The 18,538-nt window shown below is 41.4% G+C and overlaps 1 protein-coding gene across 1 annotated transcript in view; it reads left to right on the top strand.

Annotated features, from left to right (window-relative positions):
- LOC124255304 (anaphase-promoting complex subunit 1-like) overlaps positions 1-18,538 on the top strand; it is a 64,433-nt gene that overhangs the window by 31,262 nt on the left and 14,633 nt on the right. Inside the window, 21 exon segments of the mRNA XM_046689186.1 lie at positions 307-413; positions 1,158-1,235; positions 1,751-1,840; positions 2,555-2,663; positions 3,497-3,637; positions 4,828-4,877; positions 5,377-5,561; positions 5,687-5,778; positions 5,992-6,078; positions 6,346-6,393; positions 6,610-6,692; positions 7,203-7,281; positions 8,013-8,087; positions 9,989-10,065; positions 10,848-10,938; positions 11,505-11,618; positions 12,116-12,261; positions 14,892-14,978; positions 15,423-15,618; positions 16,154-16,221; positions 17,466-17,541. Coding sequence (XP_046545142.1) covers positions 307-413; positions 1,158-1,235; positions 1,751-1,840; positions 2,555-2,663; positions 3,497-3,637; positions 4,828-4,877; positions 5,377-5,561; positions 5,687-5,778; positions 5,992-6,078; positions 6,346-6,393; positions 6,610-6,692; positions 7,203-7,281; positions 8,013-8,087; positions 9,989-10,065; positions 10,848-10,938; positions 11,505-11,618; positions 12,116-12,261; positions 14,892-14,978; positions 15,423-15,618; positions 16,154-16,221; positions 17,466-17,541 — 2,079 coding nt within the window.

The raw sequence follows: 18,538 nt of genomic DNA, 5'->3' as shown, positions 1-18,538 counted from the left end.
ACACCTTTTGTTGACAAGTTTGCTTGTCATGTAGAAAATTTTGAGTTGTGTAGAATCACCTGTTACAATGTTCCGATAATAATGTAGTTGACACTTGAGTAAAAGTTGTGTGTGATCTGTTTTCATGAGCTTGATGTTTAATGCTATAATCAGCAATATTACAGTAAGTTCACCGTGACTGATATCATGATATCTGGATACAGTGACACACAGGTTACTGAGTCAGACCCTAAAACTCAACATGCAAGTATTTTCTAACTGAATCCCCAGTTGTGATGTGGCAGTGAGATGGTGTTTGTGTTGTAGCTTCTAAAGCTGCGGTTCAGTGAAGACTTGCGGGTCCAGGAAGTCCGGCGACTATTGCAGTCAGCCAGGCCAGCCAGGATTGCCCTGGTACAGAGGCCAGAAGTAAGGTGTGTATGACAGCTTGATGTTCTATCTGCTTGCAAGATTCAACATCGCCAAGTTATGCTCTGCAAATTTGTAAATTTTTCCTTATCCTGACTCATGCTTATGGCTCAGCTCCCTTCTCCTTTCAACGGTTAAGTGGAAACTTGAATCCTTTCAATTCCCTGAAGCGATTGTAATATAACTCACCCATGAGTAGCCTCCCCTTTTCCACCAAAACGGTCCCATGTGACCTGAGCCCAGCTCTCATCACTCTCTACTTCATCGCCCAAGCAGTTGGTTTTGCGGCATATATCCTTATCTGCAAATTGGTAAGATTAACTATCACGAGTAACCAGTATCACAAGCTTATTTAGGTTTTGTATGTAAATAGATCACATGGGTTGGGGAAAATACATTAGAATACAGTAGTAGCTTTGTCAATGCATTTACATGCTCTGAGCAATGGTGAAAGTATGTAGAAGCATCTGCCATGTTTAAAACTAAGTGTGACAGATGAGGGGCCCTTGTTGTATCAAACAAATGAAAGTTCAAGATTTAGCATTGCCTTAGATTTCACTTTAAGCAACGTCTCCTTTGGAAAACTGAAGAAGTGATACAAATTTTGTGCTTGATATCAGGTCATTTCACATGTCTCTAATACATGTTTTGGTGGAATTGTGATCTTGTAATCCCTATCATGTTCAATAATTAGGCCAAATCAGCAATAATTGAGGGAGAATGCTTCCAATATATATGTCATGTTTCAGTGACCATGACTTCATTGAAGAGCAGGAGAGACACCTTCTGGCCATCTGTATCAGGACAATGTCCCTCCCAACAGGAAGGTGAGAACATACCGGCTTTGTTTCACAAAGGGGAGTTAAGTGAGAACTCAGTTTAGGAAAGCAGTCCCAGCAGCTTTAGTTGAAGTGTCTTATATACCGCTTGACTTGTCTGCTGCCTGACATTATATAGTCAGTAGATTTTTTTATGATGGACCTTTTCCACAGAAGTGGTTCACACATGTTTGAAATAGCCTTAAAAGGGACTGCCCTGACTTATGTTTGTATCTGCCTTGAAAATACATTCAAATTGAAATTCAATAAAATGGCTAGGATTAGAGTTGAATTTGGCAACCTCTGATAACTCTTTTCCAATACAAATATATTAAGATAAGTTTCACAAAGGGCAGTAGCATGCTTGATAGACCCAGTGTTGGACAGAGGCACCTAGTCAAGAATCACATTTCTTGTAAGATTGGTCTTACTGTGGAAGATTATTTAAATTTCTTCAGGTATATGCATGATGTACGACACCCAGTTTTGGTTTCCATGGCACTTAATGGATGTTGTTTTTTCAGGGGAATGTTCACTTTGTCAACATACCAGCCCCTTCCAACAGAGACTCTCCCTATCCCCAAACTCTGTCTCACGGGGAGAGCACCACCAAGGTAAGTCTGCTCATCCGGTTTCAGCAAGTGCGTGAGAAAATGCCAATGAATTCAATGCCGCAGTCTCCACCACATCAGCTACACATTATGATCATGACCTAAAACCCCATGACACTTCACCTCTCCAGGATCTTGTATCAGGGACATTTTACCTGGGCTACTGTCCTGTTAAACATGATTAACCATTCTTGTGGGGCATAAATGTAACTCTGATATCTAATGTTTAAGTTATTTAAGCATATACTTTATCTATCCTGTTCTGATAGTGCTGGACAGTTCTGTACTCCCATGTCTTAAGCGCCCTGGGTGCTTAAACAATTGCACTTATTTAAATCACTTGTTCACTTGAACACGTAAAAAAAAACACTACAAAGATAAAATATAAAGCTCGTTCAATAGGTTTTAATGACATCAAAACATGGTCAATAACAACAATGGCAACATTAATTATTGTATTCGTGAATAATGATCCGTATTTGTTACCCAGTAATCAAGATACGTATCGTTTTTTGCCACAAAGTTTATTCGTTACAGCCCTTATATGCAACGTAAATAAACCTCAAAAAGGAGGGTGCTAAAAAAGTATATGTTTTTATCAGTTGAAAATGTGATCGGGGATGCTTATGAGGACAGGGCAAATACGTATTTTAAAAATTCTTCTCTGTTTTTTTTTTCTTTGCTAGTATATGGATACATGTGATGTTTGTGTTTCAGAAACACAACAGTTGATCTCACACACATCGACACTCCTGCCAACATGGCTGCCTGGCCTCAGTTTCACAATGGTGTCGCTGCGGGGCTCAGGATCGCCAATGTATCTCAGGTGATGACAACATGCCTGCGAGAGAGGAATCTAAGAGTATTTAAAGGGGATGGTCAAATATTCTTATGCAACTACAGTGGGGGAATGCATATTTTGAATTTTAACCAGTAAGTGTGTGTGTTCCGATTTAAGTTTACCTAATGGTTTGTGAGAGGGTGGGAGGTTGTTGTTGATGGATGTTGTTGGGGAATTGTGGAAGAGGTATTGGGTATAGGTGTGCTGGGTTGGGGAAGGGGGGATTGTGGGTGTGTGGGTTTATGTGTGTTAGTGTGGGTGTGTGTGAGTGTGGGGGCGTTGGGGTAGCCTAATGGTTAAAGCGTTGGCTCGTGACACCAAAGACCTGGGTTCAAATCCCCACATGGGCACAATGTGTGAGGCCCATTTCTGGTGTCCCCCGCCGTGATGTTGCTGGAATATTGCTAAAAGCGGCGTAAAAACCAAACTCAGTCAGTCAGTGTGAGTGTGGGTGTATTTGTTTGAATGTGAGTATGGATTTGGGTGTGTGAGTATGTGTTTGAGTGTGAGTATGGGTGTGTGGGTGTGGGTATGGAAGGGCGGGAGTGGGGATTGGGGATGAAAGTGTGTCAGTGGATGGGTGGTTGTTTTTGTAGGGGTACAAGTTATTTCAAACGGGGCGTGGGGGCTATGACATTACCCAAATACTTCTCTCTCTGTGACTGAAGTTAACAACAAGGACCATCCAGCAGTCCTGTTTGGTTACTTGTTTGCAAGATGTTGCCATTATATCAGTAATATTAAGGTGTTTTCAACATGGTAAAAGTCATGCTTGCTCAGTGAAATCACTTGTTTAAATGTTACCTACTGATTTTCAGGTTGAATCGACATGGATTATATATAACAAACCCAAGAGTAATGAGTTGTCCAATGAGTACGCTGGCTTCCTGATGGCTCTGGGTCTCAACAACCACCTGGTCAAACTCAACATTCTCAATGTTCATGACTACCTCAGTAAGGTGAGGGCTTGGTATTGACTGGAAGTTGGTATTGCATTGAGCTATGTATTATGTATTGAGGGGTGGCGGGGTAGCCTAGTCGCTAAAGCGTTTACTCTTCACGCCGAAGATCCGGGTTCAATTCCCCACATGGGATATAGCTGGAATATTTCTAAAAGCAGCGTAAAACTAAATTCACTCACTTGCTCACTCACTCATTCACTCACTCACTTGCTCACTCACTCTCACACTCACTCACTCGTATTGCAATGAATGCCATTTGCATCTATTAGTTATGTGACTGGTGACTGTTTGGCTGCAATGGAACATTTGACAGTACTCTTGGTCTCAAGTTGTGTGACTTCAAATGTTATTTTTGGAGCCCAACAAAATATTTAGATGCACGTATGAAGCGATCTGGACATGTGAAACGATCTGGACGTGCACATACTGAAGTTGCATTTTCTTTACTCCAACGTATGATAGTCCCATGCTTCACTGCAAGGAATGTGTATAAAACCAGCTTCAGTCTGGGCTAGCAGCCTTACACATATGCCTGTTGTTTTTAACTATTTCCTGAAATGAGAAACCTATTTGATAATACGGGGTAATTCTATTCTAACATATGTTATATTTGGGATTACACTTTCTTAGTAAAGTACCGATTCTACTATCTTTGTTGGGTTGAATCCCATTTGGAATTCAAACCCATACCCTCAGAGTCAGGCACCTAATTGCCAGCACACAAAGTTGCACCTACCACTTTACTAAGAAAGTGTATTCCCAAATATAGCATACGTAACATTTGACCACTTGCTAAATGACAATGTGTATTCAATTCTATTCTACTTTGGTACTTCTGGTGCTCAACCATATTGCGACCTGTGAAGGTCCGTGTTAGAACTGATCTGCAGTAACCCATGCTTGTCGTAAAAGGCGACTAACGGGATGGGTGGCCAGGCTCGCTGGCTTGGTTGACACATGTTATCGGTTCCCAATTGCTCAGATCGATGCTCATGCTGTTGCTCACTGGATTGTCTGGTCCAGACTCAATTATCTACAGACCACCGCCATATAGCTGGAATATTGCTTACTGCCAAACTCACTCACTCACTCACGCAACCATTTTACAGACCCTGGTATACATTATATCTCTAGGGAATACCAGCAGTACTCATTAGTTGTACTGTATATCTCATCTTGTTTTTCAGGGACATGAAATGACGACTATTGGTTTACTGCTTGGTTTAGCAGCAGCCAAGTAAGTGTTCCAGTGTCTTCAGTGAATTCAGTACAATATGTTGTCTAATGCAAGCCTTTTCTACAGAGAATGATTGGGTTTCAAAGAGAGATTATTCAAAATTTTTGTAACCATGATCTGATTGGATGTTTGGCCAATAAATATTCGTATCTGGACAAAATATAACATGTTTTGTCACATGTCACACACTATTCGAGTATAAGTTCACAGGGCACCCAACTCACTGGACGTGATCCATTTTGGCATCTTTTGTCAAGCATAGATTGCTGGGGGACATGTTGTATCCTGGAATTGACATATTATTTGACTATGAATATCTGATCATTTACATGCTGACTGTTTCTTAAAGTGTTTTGTGGTAAAAATTGTTTGGTTCCTTTCAAAGAAAATATTTCTTGAGGCAGGGACTGAAATAGTGTTTGATCTCAACCCAAAATACCAGACCTTCATAGAACATCAAATGGTTATTATGCAGTGTTTTTTTGTGTGTGTTTGTCAGAAAGGGAACAATGGATATGGCCATCACTCGTCTACTCAGCATCCATGTGCCAGCCCTGCTCCCACCCACATCCACCGAGCTCAACATTCCCCACAACACCCAGGTAGCAGCCATACTGGGCGTCGGCCTTGTTTACCAGGGTACAGGGCACCTGCATATGGCAGAAACACTACTGTCCGAGATCGGTGGGTACCTACACATGGTGGGGACATTGTAGGGGACCATTATGTGCATGTATGTGAAACGTATGTGAAATGTATGGTACATTAAAGCTGTTTTGGTCTCAGTGGATTCCATTGTCTTGTGACAGGTCGCCCCCCAGGCCCCGAGATGGAGAACTGTTCTGACAGGGAGTCCTATGCCCTTGCAGCTGGTCTTGCCTTGGGCCTACTCATGTTTGGGGTCAGTAGAAACAACACTTTGGACACTTGCCTTAAAGATACATATTTTCAGTCAGTCACCTGACATGTTGACCTTTAGCTGAAGTAACATAGACAAGTCAGTTTCACAAGGAGCCAAATTCAGATTAATTTTAAAAAATCAGGTTTAGATTAAGGTTTAGATTTCAACCATGTCATTGGCCAATACAAGAAATTTTGAATGCTGTGTTTTCAGAAAGGGAGGCAGACAGTGGGTCTGTCAGACCACAGCATGGCGGACATCTTGTGTCACTTCATGGTAGGCGGTCACAAGAGACCATTGGTGAGTTGAGTTATTTCCTTTCTTTTGAAGTATTTCCACTGATAATCAATGTCATTATTATAACTTTTTGGTTCTGTTTTTATGAAATATTCTGATTCAAAAGGTCTTGTTATTATAATTGTCTGTATTATTTAAGGTATATTTATTATATCACAGTTCCTTGCATGTTAATTCTCAAATTCTAATTGTCAAACTCCTTTAGTAAACAATCAATATAATAGTTTAGTGGTTCTTGAAGGCATTACAAACACTATTGCTATCTTTCAGCCTGGTCCTTATAAGGATAGGTACAAGTCTCCCAGCTACCTTATATGGGTATGTAGACATAGTTCAAGCTGCTTGTCATTCTGACTAGGCCAGGTCTTGGTCAGATGTGTTTATTTCACATAGTGTTTCACTAAAAATGATAAATGTGACAAAAACATAATCTTTTCTAGCTGTTTTGTTCCTGATCCTGATAATCACGCTTCTGAAGAAAGCTGTACCTGTTTACCCTACTTTTTGCTGTTTGATTCCCCCCTTATGTTGCAGGAGGGTGATAGTGTGAATGTCAATGTGACGGCGCCAGGGGCGACACTAGCACTGGGGATGCTGTTCTTCAACACTGGCAACAGGTAATGTGGAGATCCACATGACAGATATGTTTGAAAAGATCTGATCTTATGTGTTTGGAACCTTGTTGCCAGATATTCTGAATTTTCAGAAGAACAGTTCTGAATGGTGATGTGTTGATTCCAATAATGGTCGTTTTCGGTTGTAGATTTTGTTTTTAATATTATTGTTTGTAGATTTTGTTTTTAATATTATTGTGAATGGTTTTGTTTGTATTGTTGTGAAAGCATATGTGAACAGTCTGATGCTCTTATTAAACATTTGATAATCACTCATGCTCAGCTCCCTCACTCTCACTCACTCTCGACTCACTCACTCACTCACTCACTCACTCACTCACACGCTCACTCACTCACTCACTCACTCTCACTCACACTCACTCACTCACTCACTCACTCACTCACTCACTCACTCACTCACTCACTCACTCACTCACTCACTCGATAAACATTTAAAGATACTGATTCTCAAAACATGCCCACAAAATTGATGTTTTACTTTGTTTTTAACAGTGCAGTAGCAGAGTGGCTGAAGCCACCAGACACTCAGTTTATGCTGGACCATGTGCGACCTGACTTCCTGTTGCTTAGGGTAGGATATGTATTGGAATATATGTTGATAATTTGCAGGTATCCAGATTAATGCATATATGCAAAGCAGAATGTTATGGGTTTAGAGTGACGTGAAAAATATTCATTTATGACAAGTGGGGCTGTGTATTAGCAAATAAATTGTATTGCAATATATCGCAATTCAGGTACCCGTGTTGCGATACATATTGCGATATATTGGGAACTTCAGTGTTTGATAGTGAGTGACACTAATTGTGTATGTCAATACTATTTTCTACATTATAAGTCCCTAAACATGTATGTTATGGTTCTGATAATAGCAATCTCAAACTTAGGTTGCATATCTATTTTCTTTTTTATACAATTTATAGTATTACAGAATAACGAAGGTTAACATTTGTTGTGAATGAAAACCTGTTTAGATTTTAATTTAAACCATAAAGATAATCATAAAAACTTCATATATGTTACCAGTTCTAGGAAAAAATATTGCAGTATGTATCATTTGAAAAGCGTATTGCAATATTCCAGTATACTGGTAACACCATGCAGTCCTATTTTCATTGTAGTTTGAAGTATTGATAATAGTAATTTCTCTGCCTAAGTATATCAGTAATATATTTGTAAAGACTAATGGTATATAATTCTGGATCTGGAATTGGACAAATAGAGCATCATGGTCAAGAGTGTTTGTGGTATCTTAGATGGTGTGTTTGTCTTTATCAACACTATTCTCTATAAATATTACAGACACTCAGTCGAGGCTTGGTGATGTGGGACTCCATCGTGCCTAACCTTAGCTGGGTTGGCAGCCATATACCTGAGGTCAGTGAATTCTTACACTCTCAGCTGTACAGTTACACTAATGGGTACACTGGCACTGTTTTACGGTGTGTCATAAAGTAGTGTTTCAGTAAGGTGGTCAAAATATGGTTTGTGAAAATATTGACCCAAACAATATCTTAATATTCAGGATCACACAGAATCAAAATTATGCGTTGGTTTGGGTATTCCAGGTCAGAACTGGTCCTATCCATGAAGATCTGGGTTAGAATTCGTCTTCAGCAACCAGGGTTTTACATGACACGTTATTCCTGCGTATTCGAGGCAACAATTTTGTAAAGGACTCTCAAAATATTATCATACGAGTTAAGCTTGATGCAAGTTTTATGGGTGACCCTCACAACTCAGTTCAATAAAATCGATTTCATATTAAGCAAAAAAAATATTGTCAGATTGTTCCAAAGAACTCGGAGGAGACAATAATCCTGGCTGTTTGAATTGAACAATGCTGTAGTTTCATTTGGTGGTGTGACATGCATTTACATACTGAGAATGATTAGCACAAAGAAATATTAAACTTTTCATGACTCCCAAATATTGAAAATGACTCCCAAAAATAAATATTGTGAGTCACCATGACTCCCATGTTTTAAAGTCTGTGTAAAACCCTGTCAGCAACCCATGCTTGTCATCAGAGGCGACTAACAGGATCATGTGGTCAGGCTCATTGACTAAGTTAACACATGTCAGCGTATCCCAATTGTGTAGATCGATGCTCATGCTGTTGATCATTAGATTGTCTGGTCCAGACACGATTATTTACAAACTGCCACCATATAGCTGGAATATTGCTGAGTGCACCGTTAAACAACAAACAAACAAATAAACAGACAGAACTGGTCCCCAGAAATCTATGCTTATAACAAAAGGCAATATGTGGACATACTGTAAAACAAAATACATTTCACGCTGTTAATAGCTGCAAAAATGACGACGTGGCGTTTAGCTATATTAACTCACTCCTTTGTGAATGACACGAGGTAAGCACCTATCATGTGTCTCTCAGTTTTAGCATTGTCAGTACCATAAAACAGGGCCTTGAAGTAAGTAAATCTTGTTTCAGACACTGGAGATTCAACTTTGAAAGATTCAATCTCCATATAGCCAACAATTTAGCCCTCATGCACTGTAGGGGATGGTGGGGTAGACTTGTGGTTAAAGCGTTGGCTCATCATGCCGAAGATGCGGGTTCGATGCCCCACATGGGTACAATGTGTGAAGCCCATTTCTGGTGTCCCCGTCAGTATATCAGAGATGCCAACCACTCCGATTTTGGAGGAGTTACTCTGATGTTCAAATACAAAATCCACTCTCAGATTTGTCTATGAAAAACTCCGATTTTTTAGAAAATACAAATATGTTTGTAAATTTAGAATGTTTGAAAGAATTTTAGTAAATATGTTCGTTTGAGTTAAGAATTATCTGGTTAAGTATGCCCAGTAATTGCATATTTGCAGGCTAAATCTAAAGACCCCCACCGTCTAAAGGGGCTCGAACCCCCTCTCATGCTCACCCCCAACTGGCACCTTCAGGGCTCGGGAATTGCTTTTAGCAAGGCATGACTCCGCTTTCCTTTGATTCAGGGTTGGCATCTCTGGTATATTGCTAAAAGCGGCATAAAACTAAACTCACTCACTCATACACTGTAGTGATGCTGGAACTGCCACATTGTGAACATCACTTCTGAAATTACATTAAACAAAATGTTTACAGAGATCAAGATTCACTTGTTGATGATTCTGTGGTGACTGACTGACTGAGTTTGGTTTTACGCCGCTTTTAGCAATATTCCAGCAACATCACGGCGGGGGACACCAGAAATGGGGATTCTGTGGTGAATAAAGACACTGATGTTATAGAGAATGATACATTTATGACTTCAGATTGTAAAGAAATATGCCTTTAAGAAGAATCAAACAGTGGAAGAAGAGGATATTTTCATTGACTTTGAAACAATGAGGTAGACATTCTTGATCAGCATAGTCTGTTTACAAATAATAAAAACATAGGCACTATAAACAGCCTCTCATGTCTGTGCGATGTTTACTGCTCACTGATGTATTCATATCATAGCAGACTTTAGCTTAAGAATAAAGTCCTGTGTGTAGCATTGAAATGATCATTTTCTGAATTATTTTTGATGACTAAGTATCTTTTTTATTACAGTTATTGGAATTTTGTGAATAGAAACTATAAATTGTATTCATCACAGGTACTTGCTTACAACTACCACAAAATAGTGTTTTGTTTATATTACCAATTAATAGCTTTGTGGGTGTCTGCAAATCAAGGTATTGTGCATGTCTTGCTGTGATGCCAATTTACCAAAGGAGGTAATTAACCTCTGTTTTTGTTGATGAAAGCGACTTTGTTGATGCTGACCTGTTAATTTTAGAATGGCTGACCATTTTCATGGGTAAACAACTGGGTCATACAACTGGAGTATAGGGCAAGTTAAAATTTTGCAAGAAGAGTACAAAACAGAACAGATAACAAAATTGGAATTTCTAGTAGTTTGTCTCATGAACAAGCCAGAAACTTAAACATACATCACTTGGTGTCTGGATCCAGTACCCTGGGGATGATGTTTTTGCATTCAGAGTTGATTTGTTTGAATACTGCAATACTGCAGTATTGAACTGAGTAAAACTACGAGATACTACTGCTGGTCCAACTAGTTCCAGTGTGATGGGTTCAAGGTGCTTCCACTGCTGCTGTTACTCTGCGTATGTGTTTTTGCAGCCAAGCTTACTGTAACATAGTTGCCGGGGCATGCATGGCGCTCAGTCTCAAGTTTGCTGGATCGGCCAACCAGACTGCTTACAATACCCTAGTAAGTACTGAGTTCAGTGCCAGATAGGTATTCCACAGCTTTGCACAAATATCCCAGATTACATGACAAGTAATGAAACAAGTGGTCTCAAGAATATTTTCCTTTAATTAATCCAAATTTATGAAATATGAGTCAAGAGGTGGGGATGAAACAAACAGTTTGATATATCCATCATTTCGTTAAAAGTGTGTTTGTTGTAGACATAGCTTACACTTTCAAGTTGACATTTATCATATCCCTTACGTTCTGTTGAATTTATTTACAAAATAAGTGCCCCCCCCCTTTATGTCATGTACAAAATCAATGACACCCCCTATTCCCATAATTATTAAGCATAATTGTAAAATATTTTTATGTAATAAATTACAGAAACCCCCAACCCCCCTCTTCCCCTCCCAGTACATATGTACAAAATTGCTTTTCCCCCCCAAGTTCCCAGAACAAAATGGTGACACCCCCTTAAAATCATCATTACCCCCTAGACATTAATTAGACATCAGCTGTAGTCATATTGTGTCTTGTGTAACCAATAGTCATTGAGCTTCGAATTTGACGTTTCTCCACAGATGGACTGTATGAAGCGTTGTCTCCAGGCATTGTCTGTCCCAAGCTATTGTGAACAGGCAGGCAAGAGCTCTGTGGAAAATGGACTGTGTGTCATACTCACTGGACTGTCCATGGTGAGGAGTCCAGTTTGCTTCTAAGACTGTGTAAATGTATTGCCTGAACACAAAGGGTCATGTGGCACAAAATGTTCTTAGCCTTACCTCTAACTTGGGTCAAAGGTGACCAAATTGTCAAATGTAGCACAAATTTCCTTTCAGATTACATCCTTTAGACATGCCAGAAGTATTTGATCATGGGTGTGAATTTCAGATTTTAGATTTGCCCAGATTATGCTTCTAGATTTGTCAGCACCACACCCACAGGTTATTACTTTGCTTTGTATCTAAGACCAGCATCATATTGGCTTTCCCCCATATCTAGCTGACAGAACGTGATAAACTGAAATCCTCTTTAACGTGGTGTTGAGCCCAACTCACTCATGCTTTCATCTGTTACGTTTGTTGCAAATTATGACTTGCATGCAGGAAATTGGAATGATATATATCTGTGATCTTTATGTAGATCTGCAGGAACTGGTTCCCACATGTCCATAGCCACTTCTGGTTTGCAGGTGATGGCAGGCACAGGGAACCTGGAGGTGATGAGGATATGTCGCATGTTGAGGAAGAGAGTCGGTCCCCAGTACTCTTACATGATGTATGGATCCCACATGTCCATAGCCATGTCTACTGGGCTACTCTTCCTGGGTGGTGGCAGGTAATAGAGGGGTTAGATCCCACATGTCTATAGCCATGTCTACTGGGCTGCTCTTCCTGGGTGGTGGCAGGTAATAGAGGGGTTAGATCCCACATGTCTATAGCCATGTCTACTGGGCTACTCTTCCTGGGTGGTGGCAGGTTATAGAGGGGTTAGATCCCACATTTCCATAGCCTTGTCTACTGGGCTACTCTTCCTGGGTGGTGGCAGGTTATAGAGAAGGGTTAGATCCCACATTTCCATAGCCTTGTCTACTGGGCTACTCTTCCTGGGTGGTGGCAGGTAATACAGGGGGTTAGATCAGGCCTTGTCTACTGGGCTACTCTTCCTGGGTGGTGGCCCAGCCTTGTCTACTGGGCTTAGGTAATACAGATCCCACATGTCCATAGCCTTGTCTACTGGGCTACTCTTCCTGGGTGGTGGCAGGTAATGCAGTTAGATCCCACATGTCCATAGCCTTGTCTAGACTCAAACAGAGGGTTAGATAGCCTTGTCTACTGGGCTACTTTCCTGGGTGGTGGCAGGTAATACAGAGGGGTTAGATCCCACATGTCTATAGCCTTGTCTACTGGGCTACTCTTCCTGGGTGGTGGCAGGTAATAGAGGAGTTAGATCCCACATGTCTATAGCCTTGTCTACTGGCCTACTCTTCCTGGGTGGTGGCAGGTAATGCAGAGGGGTTAGATCAAACATGTCCATAGCCTTGTCTACTGGGCTACTCTTCCTGGGTGGTGGCAGGTAATAGAGGAGTTAGATCCCACATGTCTATAGCCTTGTCTACTGGCCTACTCTTCCTGGGTGGTGGCAGGTAATGCAGAGGGGTTAGATCAAACATGTCCATAGCCATGTCTACTGGGCTGCTCTTCCTGGGTGGTGGCAGGTAATGCAGAGGGGTTAGATCAAACATGTCCATAGCCTTGTCTACTGGGCTACTCTTCCTGGGTGGTGGCAGGTAATGCAGAGGGGTTAGATCAAACATGTCCATAGCCTTGTCTACTGGGCTACTCTTCCTGGGTGGTGGCCTGGGTGGTGGCAGGTAATGGGGTTTAGATCCCACATGTCTATAGCCTTGTCTACTGGCAGGTAATGCAGAGGGGTTAGATCCCACATGTCTATAGCCCACTACTGGGCTCTCTTCCTGGGTGGTGGCATAGCCATGTCTATAGCCTTGTCTACTGGGCTCTTCTTCCTGGGTGGTGGCAGGTAATACAGAGGGGTTAGATCCCACATGTCTATAGCCATGTCTACTGGGCTACTCTTCCTGGGTGGTGGCAGGTAATGCAGAGGGGTTAGATCCCACATGTCTATAGCCTTGTCTACTGGGCTACTCTTCCTGGGTGGTGGCAGGTAATACAGACGGGTTAGATCCCACATGTCTATAGCCATGTCTACTGGGCTACTCTTCCTGGGTGGTGGCAGGTAATGCAGAGGGGTTAGATCCCACATGTCCATAGCCATGTCTACTGGGCTACTCTTCCTGGGTGGTGGCAGGTAATGCAGAGGGGTTAGATCAAACATGTCCATAGCCTTGTCTACTGGGCTACTCTTCCTGGGTGGTGGCAGGTAATACAGACGGGTTAGATCCCACATGTCTATAGCCTTGTCTACTGGGCTACTCTTCCTGGGTGGTGGCAGGTAATACAGACGGGTTAGATCCCACATGTCTATAGCCATGTCTACTGGGCTACTCTTCCTGGGTGGTGGCAGGTAATACAGAGGGGTTAGATCAAACATGTCCATAGCCTTGTCTACTGGGCTACTCTTCCTGGGTGGTGGCAGGTAATACAGACGGGTTAGATCCCACATGTCTATAGCCATGTCTACTGGGCTACTCTTCCTGGGTGGTGGCAGGTAATACAGTCTATAGCCATGGGTTAGATCCCACATGTCTATAGCCATGTCTACTGGGCTACTCTTCCTGGGTGGTGGCAGGTAATACAGAGGGGTTAGATCCCACATGTCTATAGCCTTGTCTACTGGGCTACTCTTCCTGGGTGGTGGCAGGTAATAGAGGGGTTAGATCCCACATGTCTATAGCCATGTCTACTGGGCTACTCTTCCTGGGTGGTGGCAGGTAATACAGATGGGTTAGATCCCACATGTCCATAGCCTTGTCTACTGGGGGTGGTGGGAGGTAATCTGTCCATAGCCTTGTTTACTGGGCTACTCTTCCTGGGTGGTGGCAGGTAATACAGATGGGTTAGATCCCACATGTCCATAGCCTTGTCTACTGGGCTACTCTTCCTGGGTGGTGGCAGGTAATAGAGGGGTTATATCCCACATGTCCATAGCCTTGTTTACTGGGCTACTCTTCCTGGGTGGTGGCAGGTAAGAGAGGGGTTAGATCCCACATGTCCATGGCCTTGTTTATGAGGCTACTCTCAATAATAGTGTTTGATTTCTTATTATAAAAAACACTTTATAATATCGGATGGCACAAGTTTTATGGCAAAACTAGGAGCAGTTACCCGTGCCAAATACCTGTAAATGAGCAAACTGTTTTTATTCTATTTGCATATTTGAAACCTACAGTACCTTTTTAATTCTTAAATATCCCTTGATGAAAAACTAATTTAAAGCATATCTGTTTATTGTTAGTATATTTAACGATACTGTTGTTTTGTCTCCAGGTACACTTTAAGCACAAAGCCCGAGGCTATTGGAGCATTGCTGTGTGCCTTCTTTCCCATCTACCCAGCTCACAGTAATGACAACAGGTACACTATGACTACACACAGTACACAATACTTATGATATACTGAATACTGACAACAAACAGGTTTGATGTTTTCATATCAGTGTCGTGTTTGCTGTACAGTCCTCATTCAGCATCACTCTTGTGGGGATTGTAGGATGGGATTGGGGTAGGATACTATGCTTGTCTTATAAGGCTTGGTAACTCATTGTGTGGTCAAACCCAGTGACTTTGTTCATTGGATGTCATTGTATCCCTTTTATGTGGATTAATACTAAGTCAATCTTTGGATTGTCTTTTTGGGAGTGGATTATCTGCAGATGCTGTCTGTGAGCTGGAAAATTGCACTGCTAGGTATCACTTGCTGGCCTTCTGGCTCCTATGTTGATTTCCTAGCCAATGTTGCTGATGTCACATTGATGAAAGACTTTTAAGTTCTGTTCCATGTGGTTCTCTGTTATTTTAGGTATCATCTTCAAGCATTCCGCCACCTGTATGTGTTGGCAGCTGAGCCAAGACTTGTTCTGCCTCGAGATGTGGACACTGGTCACATCTGTTATGTTCCTCTGGAGATCAAGTTCAAGGACTGTGCTTCGTACAAGAATGTCAGCTACAGGATAATAGCCCCTTGTATCCTTCCAGAGCTGGATCGCATTGAGGAGGTGAGGCAGTGATCCAAGTTGACTTTATTGAACAGGTGAGGTGGTATACGAGGTGGTTATCCCAGCTTATTGTATTGAGGAGGTGAGGCAGTGATCCAAGTTGACCTTATTGAACAGGCGAGGTGGTTATCCCAGCTTATTGTATTGAGGAGGTGAGGCAGTGATTCAAGTTGGCCTTATTGAGGAGCTCAGGTGTGTATTGTGATCCACCAAATACTCTGATATGACCTTATTGAGAAGTTTAGCTAACTATTCAAGCAGATTGCATTTTAGGGAGTGAGGTACACTGAAACCTTGCTAGTCTGGACATCCTGTAATCTGAATGATTCATTTTGGAAACGTTGACATACATTTATAATGGGACAGGATCAGTAAATCTGGAAATTTGTCCATTCTCTGGGAAAGGTAGTGTTTTAATTAACTCAGTTACATTGTAAAAACAACACATAATAGTGTTCGGCATACATCAGTGGAACTCTTTTACTACCATCACCTTCAGTAAGCATCTTCATCATGTAAACAACCTGTGTTGCAGATCAAGGTGCTGGGGCCCAGATATTGGCCGGTTACATTCCGTGTGGACAAAAACTGGAACACTATCATGTATGTAAACTTCTTTCTAGCAGGAAAATGTATTTCATTTTGTTAATTTCCCAAATGATTGTTTACAATTTGATTGAACAATACAGCTTGGCTATGACTGTTTCATTGTGTTGCAATATACAGCATGTAGCATCTAGCAGGAAAAGAAACTCATACAAAGAAGTAGGTGGACAGGTATGACTTCATGTTGTTGTACATCGCTCTTGTATTACTGTCAAAAGGAAACTGTGAGAAGAGACTATCCTTGGGGTTTTTTTTACTGGGCATGCTATGGATGAAATATGTAATCAGTGACAAGACACCTAAACAGATAAAACATTGCATAGAAGTTCTGAATCTTCCAATGGGGCATACACCAGGGCTTTATCAAGACCTCTTGATCGGCCAAATATTTGGCAATGGGTCTGCAGCTGATGTGAAAATTGCCCACTTTGACTAAAAATGTACCATATATTGTTAATACGGTAATAACTAGTGTTATTGCTTTGTTGAGGTGTGTTGCATGTTACTGATAAAAGGAACTTTAAAGTGGAATATTCTTTGTGTGACTGGACTGGATTGAAATCCAGTGTTAGATTACAGTGTTAAGAAAATGATCGGCTGCATCTACGGCTCGAGCCGATGATTTTATTACCTCCCTTGGTTGGCTTTTTATCCAATCAGGTGTCTACGCTGGGAAGTTGAGAGTACCAATCCGACTCACTTTCGCTTTTTAAATTATGTAACCGACTAAACTTGGCAACATAATAATATGTTGTTGCAGTGGTACTCTCAAAGAGGTAGAAGGAGTTCTTGCATATATTTTTTTAAGATTTCAGACCTGTCATTTGTCTGTATGTATTCCCCCCCAAATCTGAGTCGCACTGCGAACAAACTTTCGCCCCTGCGACCGCTATCTTTGTTGACACTGGTAAGCTTCGGTTGTAACAGCGGCTTATCTGATTGGCTTTTGTGATAATGTGGAGCCAGCAAAGGAGGTAATAAAATCATCGGCTCGAGCTGTAGATGCATCCAGGGTATAGTGGAGATTTATCGGGCGCATTATACCTTTGTTTTTCCCTCGATCACTCAACGGCACGTCATATTATCAATCTCAACTCCCTGGGGATCATACATGGGACTAGTGGGCTCTGTGTCAGTAACCTGTGTCTGAGTCAGGTCATCAGGCCTTGTCACTGGTCAGAAGACTGTATTCATAGCGGTGCTGTGATAGAGATGGCTTACATTGATATGTGTTGTTGCAGGACTTTGCTTCAGAAGAATGGTACACTCAGTGTGAAGCAGAGGGCTGGGCATCTGTCCTACATGGAAGATCCACAGGTTAGTAAAAGTTTGATGTTAGAAGTGGATGATTCATCTCTTTGTCTTAAATATTGTCTCTGGAGATCTTAGTCTGATTTTGCATACTGTAATTTTCTGGGTGGATACAATCTATTACCGTAATGGTGATTAGTTAATGCTGATTGTTGAAATGTGCTATTTCTAGGAAGAGTGGAAGGTAGTTGTTCAATCTCCTGACCATGTCTCATCAAGAGATGTTAAAAAATTCTTCTTCTTGTATTCTCTGCCAGCATTGAGGAGTGAGACAAGAACTGTCTGCCTTGGCATCAGTATTATGTGTCTTGATTTTAGTGTGTCTGAGTGAGGTATCCATTTTTAACTGTGGAATGGTATCTCAGTGTGCTAGCTCTGTTATAGATTACACTGTCATGAACAAAAGCATCTTCACAACACATGCTTGCGTGAAATACGTTAAACTTCACATCATCAGTGCTTTGCAGACCATTGTGATGTCATTGGTTGACATGTTATCACAATCAAATGACATCACTAGTCTCTTTGCTACTGAAGTTGCTTTGCTTATTACATTCAAGACACAGGTTTTGTTTCTGTACTGAAGAAGGTGGAAGGAATGATGTTTTAATGCTAACACAATCTCATCCTCGTTTTCCACAGTTTTCCATATTTCACATTCTTTTCATAGAGATGCGTCCTTGGGGTACATATATGCATTTTCTGGCTGAAAATGTCCTGTGACAGTTGTATCAATGTTTTAATAAATATATTGTACAATAAATGAAATCTTTTTATCTATTATCGGCCCCCACCTCGTGGAGTTACCTCCCTTCTGGCGTGCTTGCGCAGCCAACCAGGTAAGCACCTAGGCCCGTTATCATCATTCCTTCGTCTGTCACTCCATTGAGCGGATGTGCCGTGTAGAGCTGAACTCCTTCCATAAAACAAAGTTTACGAGAATAATGTCTGGGACACCACCACCTGTATGTATGGTCTTTATTTTGTCCTATGAGCGGAACAG

This window comes from Haliotis rubra, unplaced genomic scaffold (assembly GCF_003918875.1).
Source record: "Haliotis rubra isolate DU_JTF1 unplaced genomic scaffold, ASM391887v1 Scf6, whole genome shotgun sequence".
In the NCBI taxonomy this organism is placed as follows: Eukaryota; Metazoa; Mollusca; class Gastropoda; order Lepetellida; family Haliotidae; genus Haliotis; species Haliotis rubra.
The sequence above is the reverse complement of the archived record's forward strand: the minus strand, read 5'-3'. Positions and strand labels throughout refer to the sequence as shown.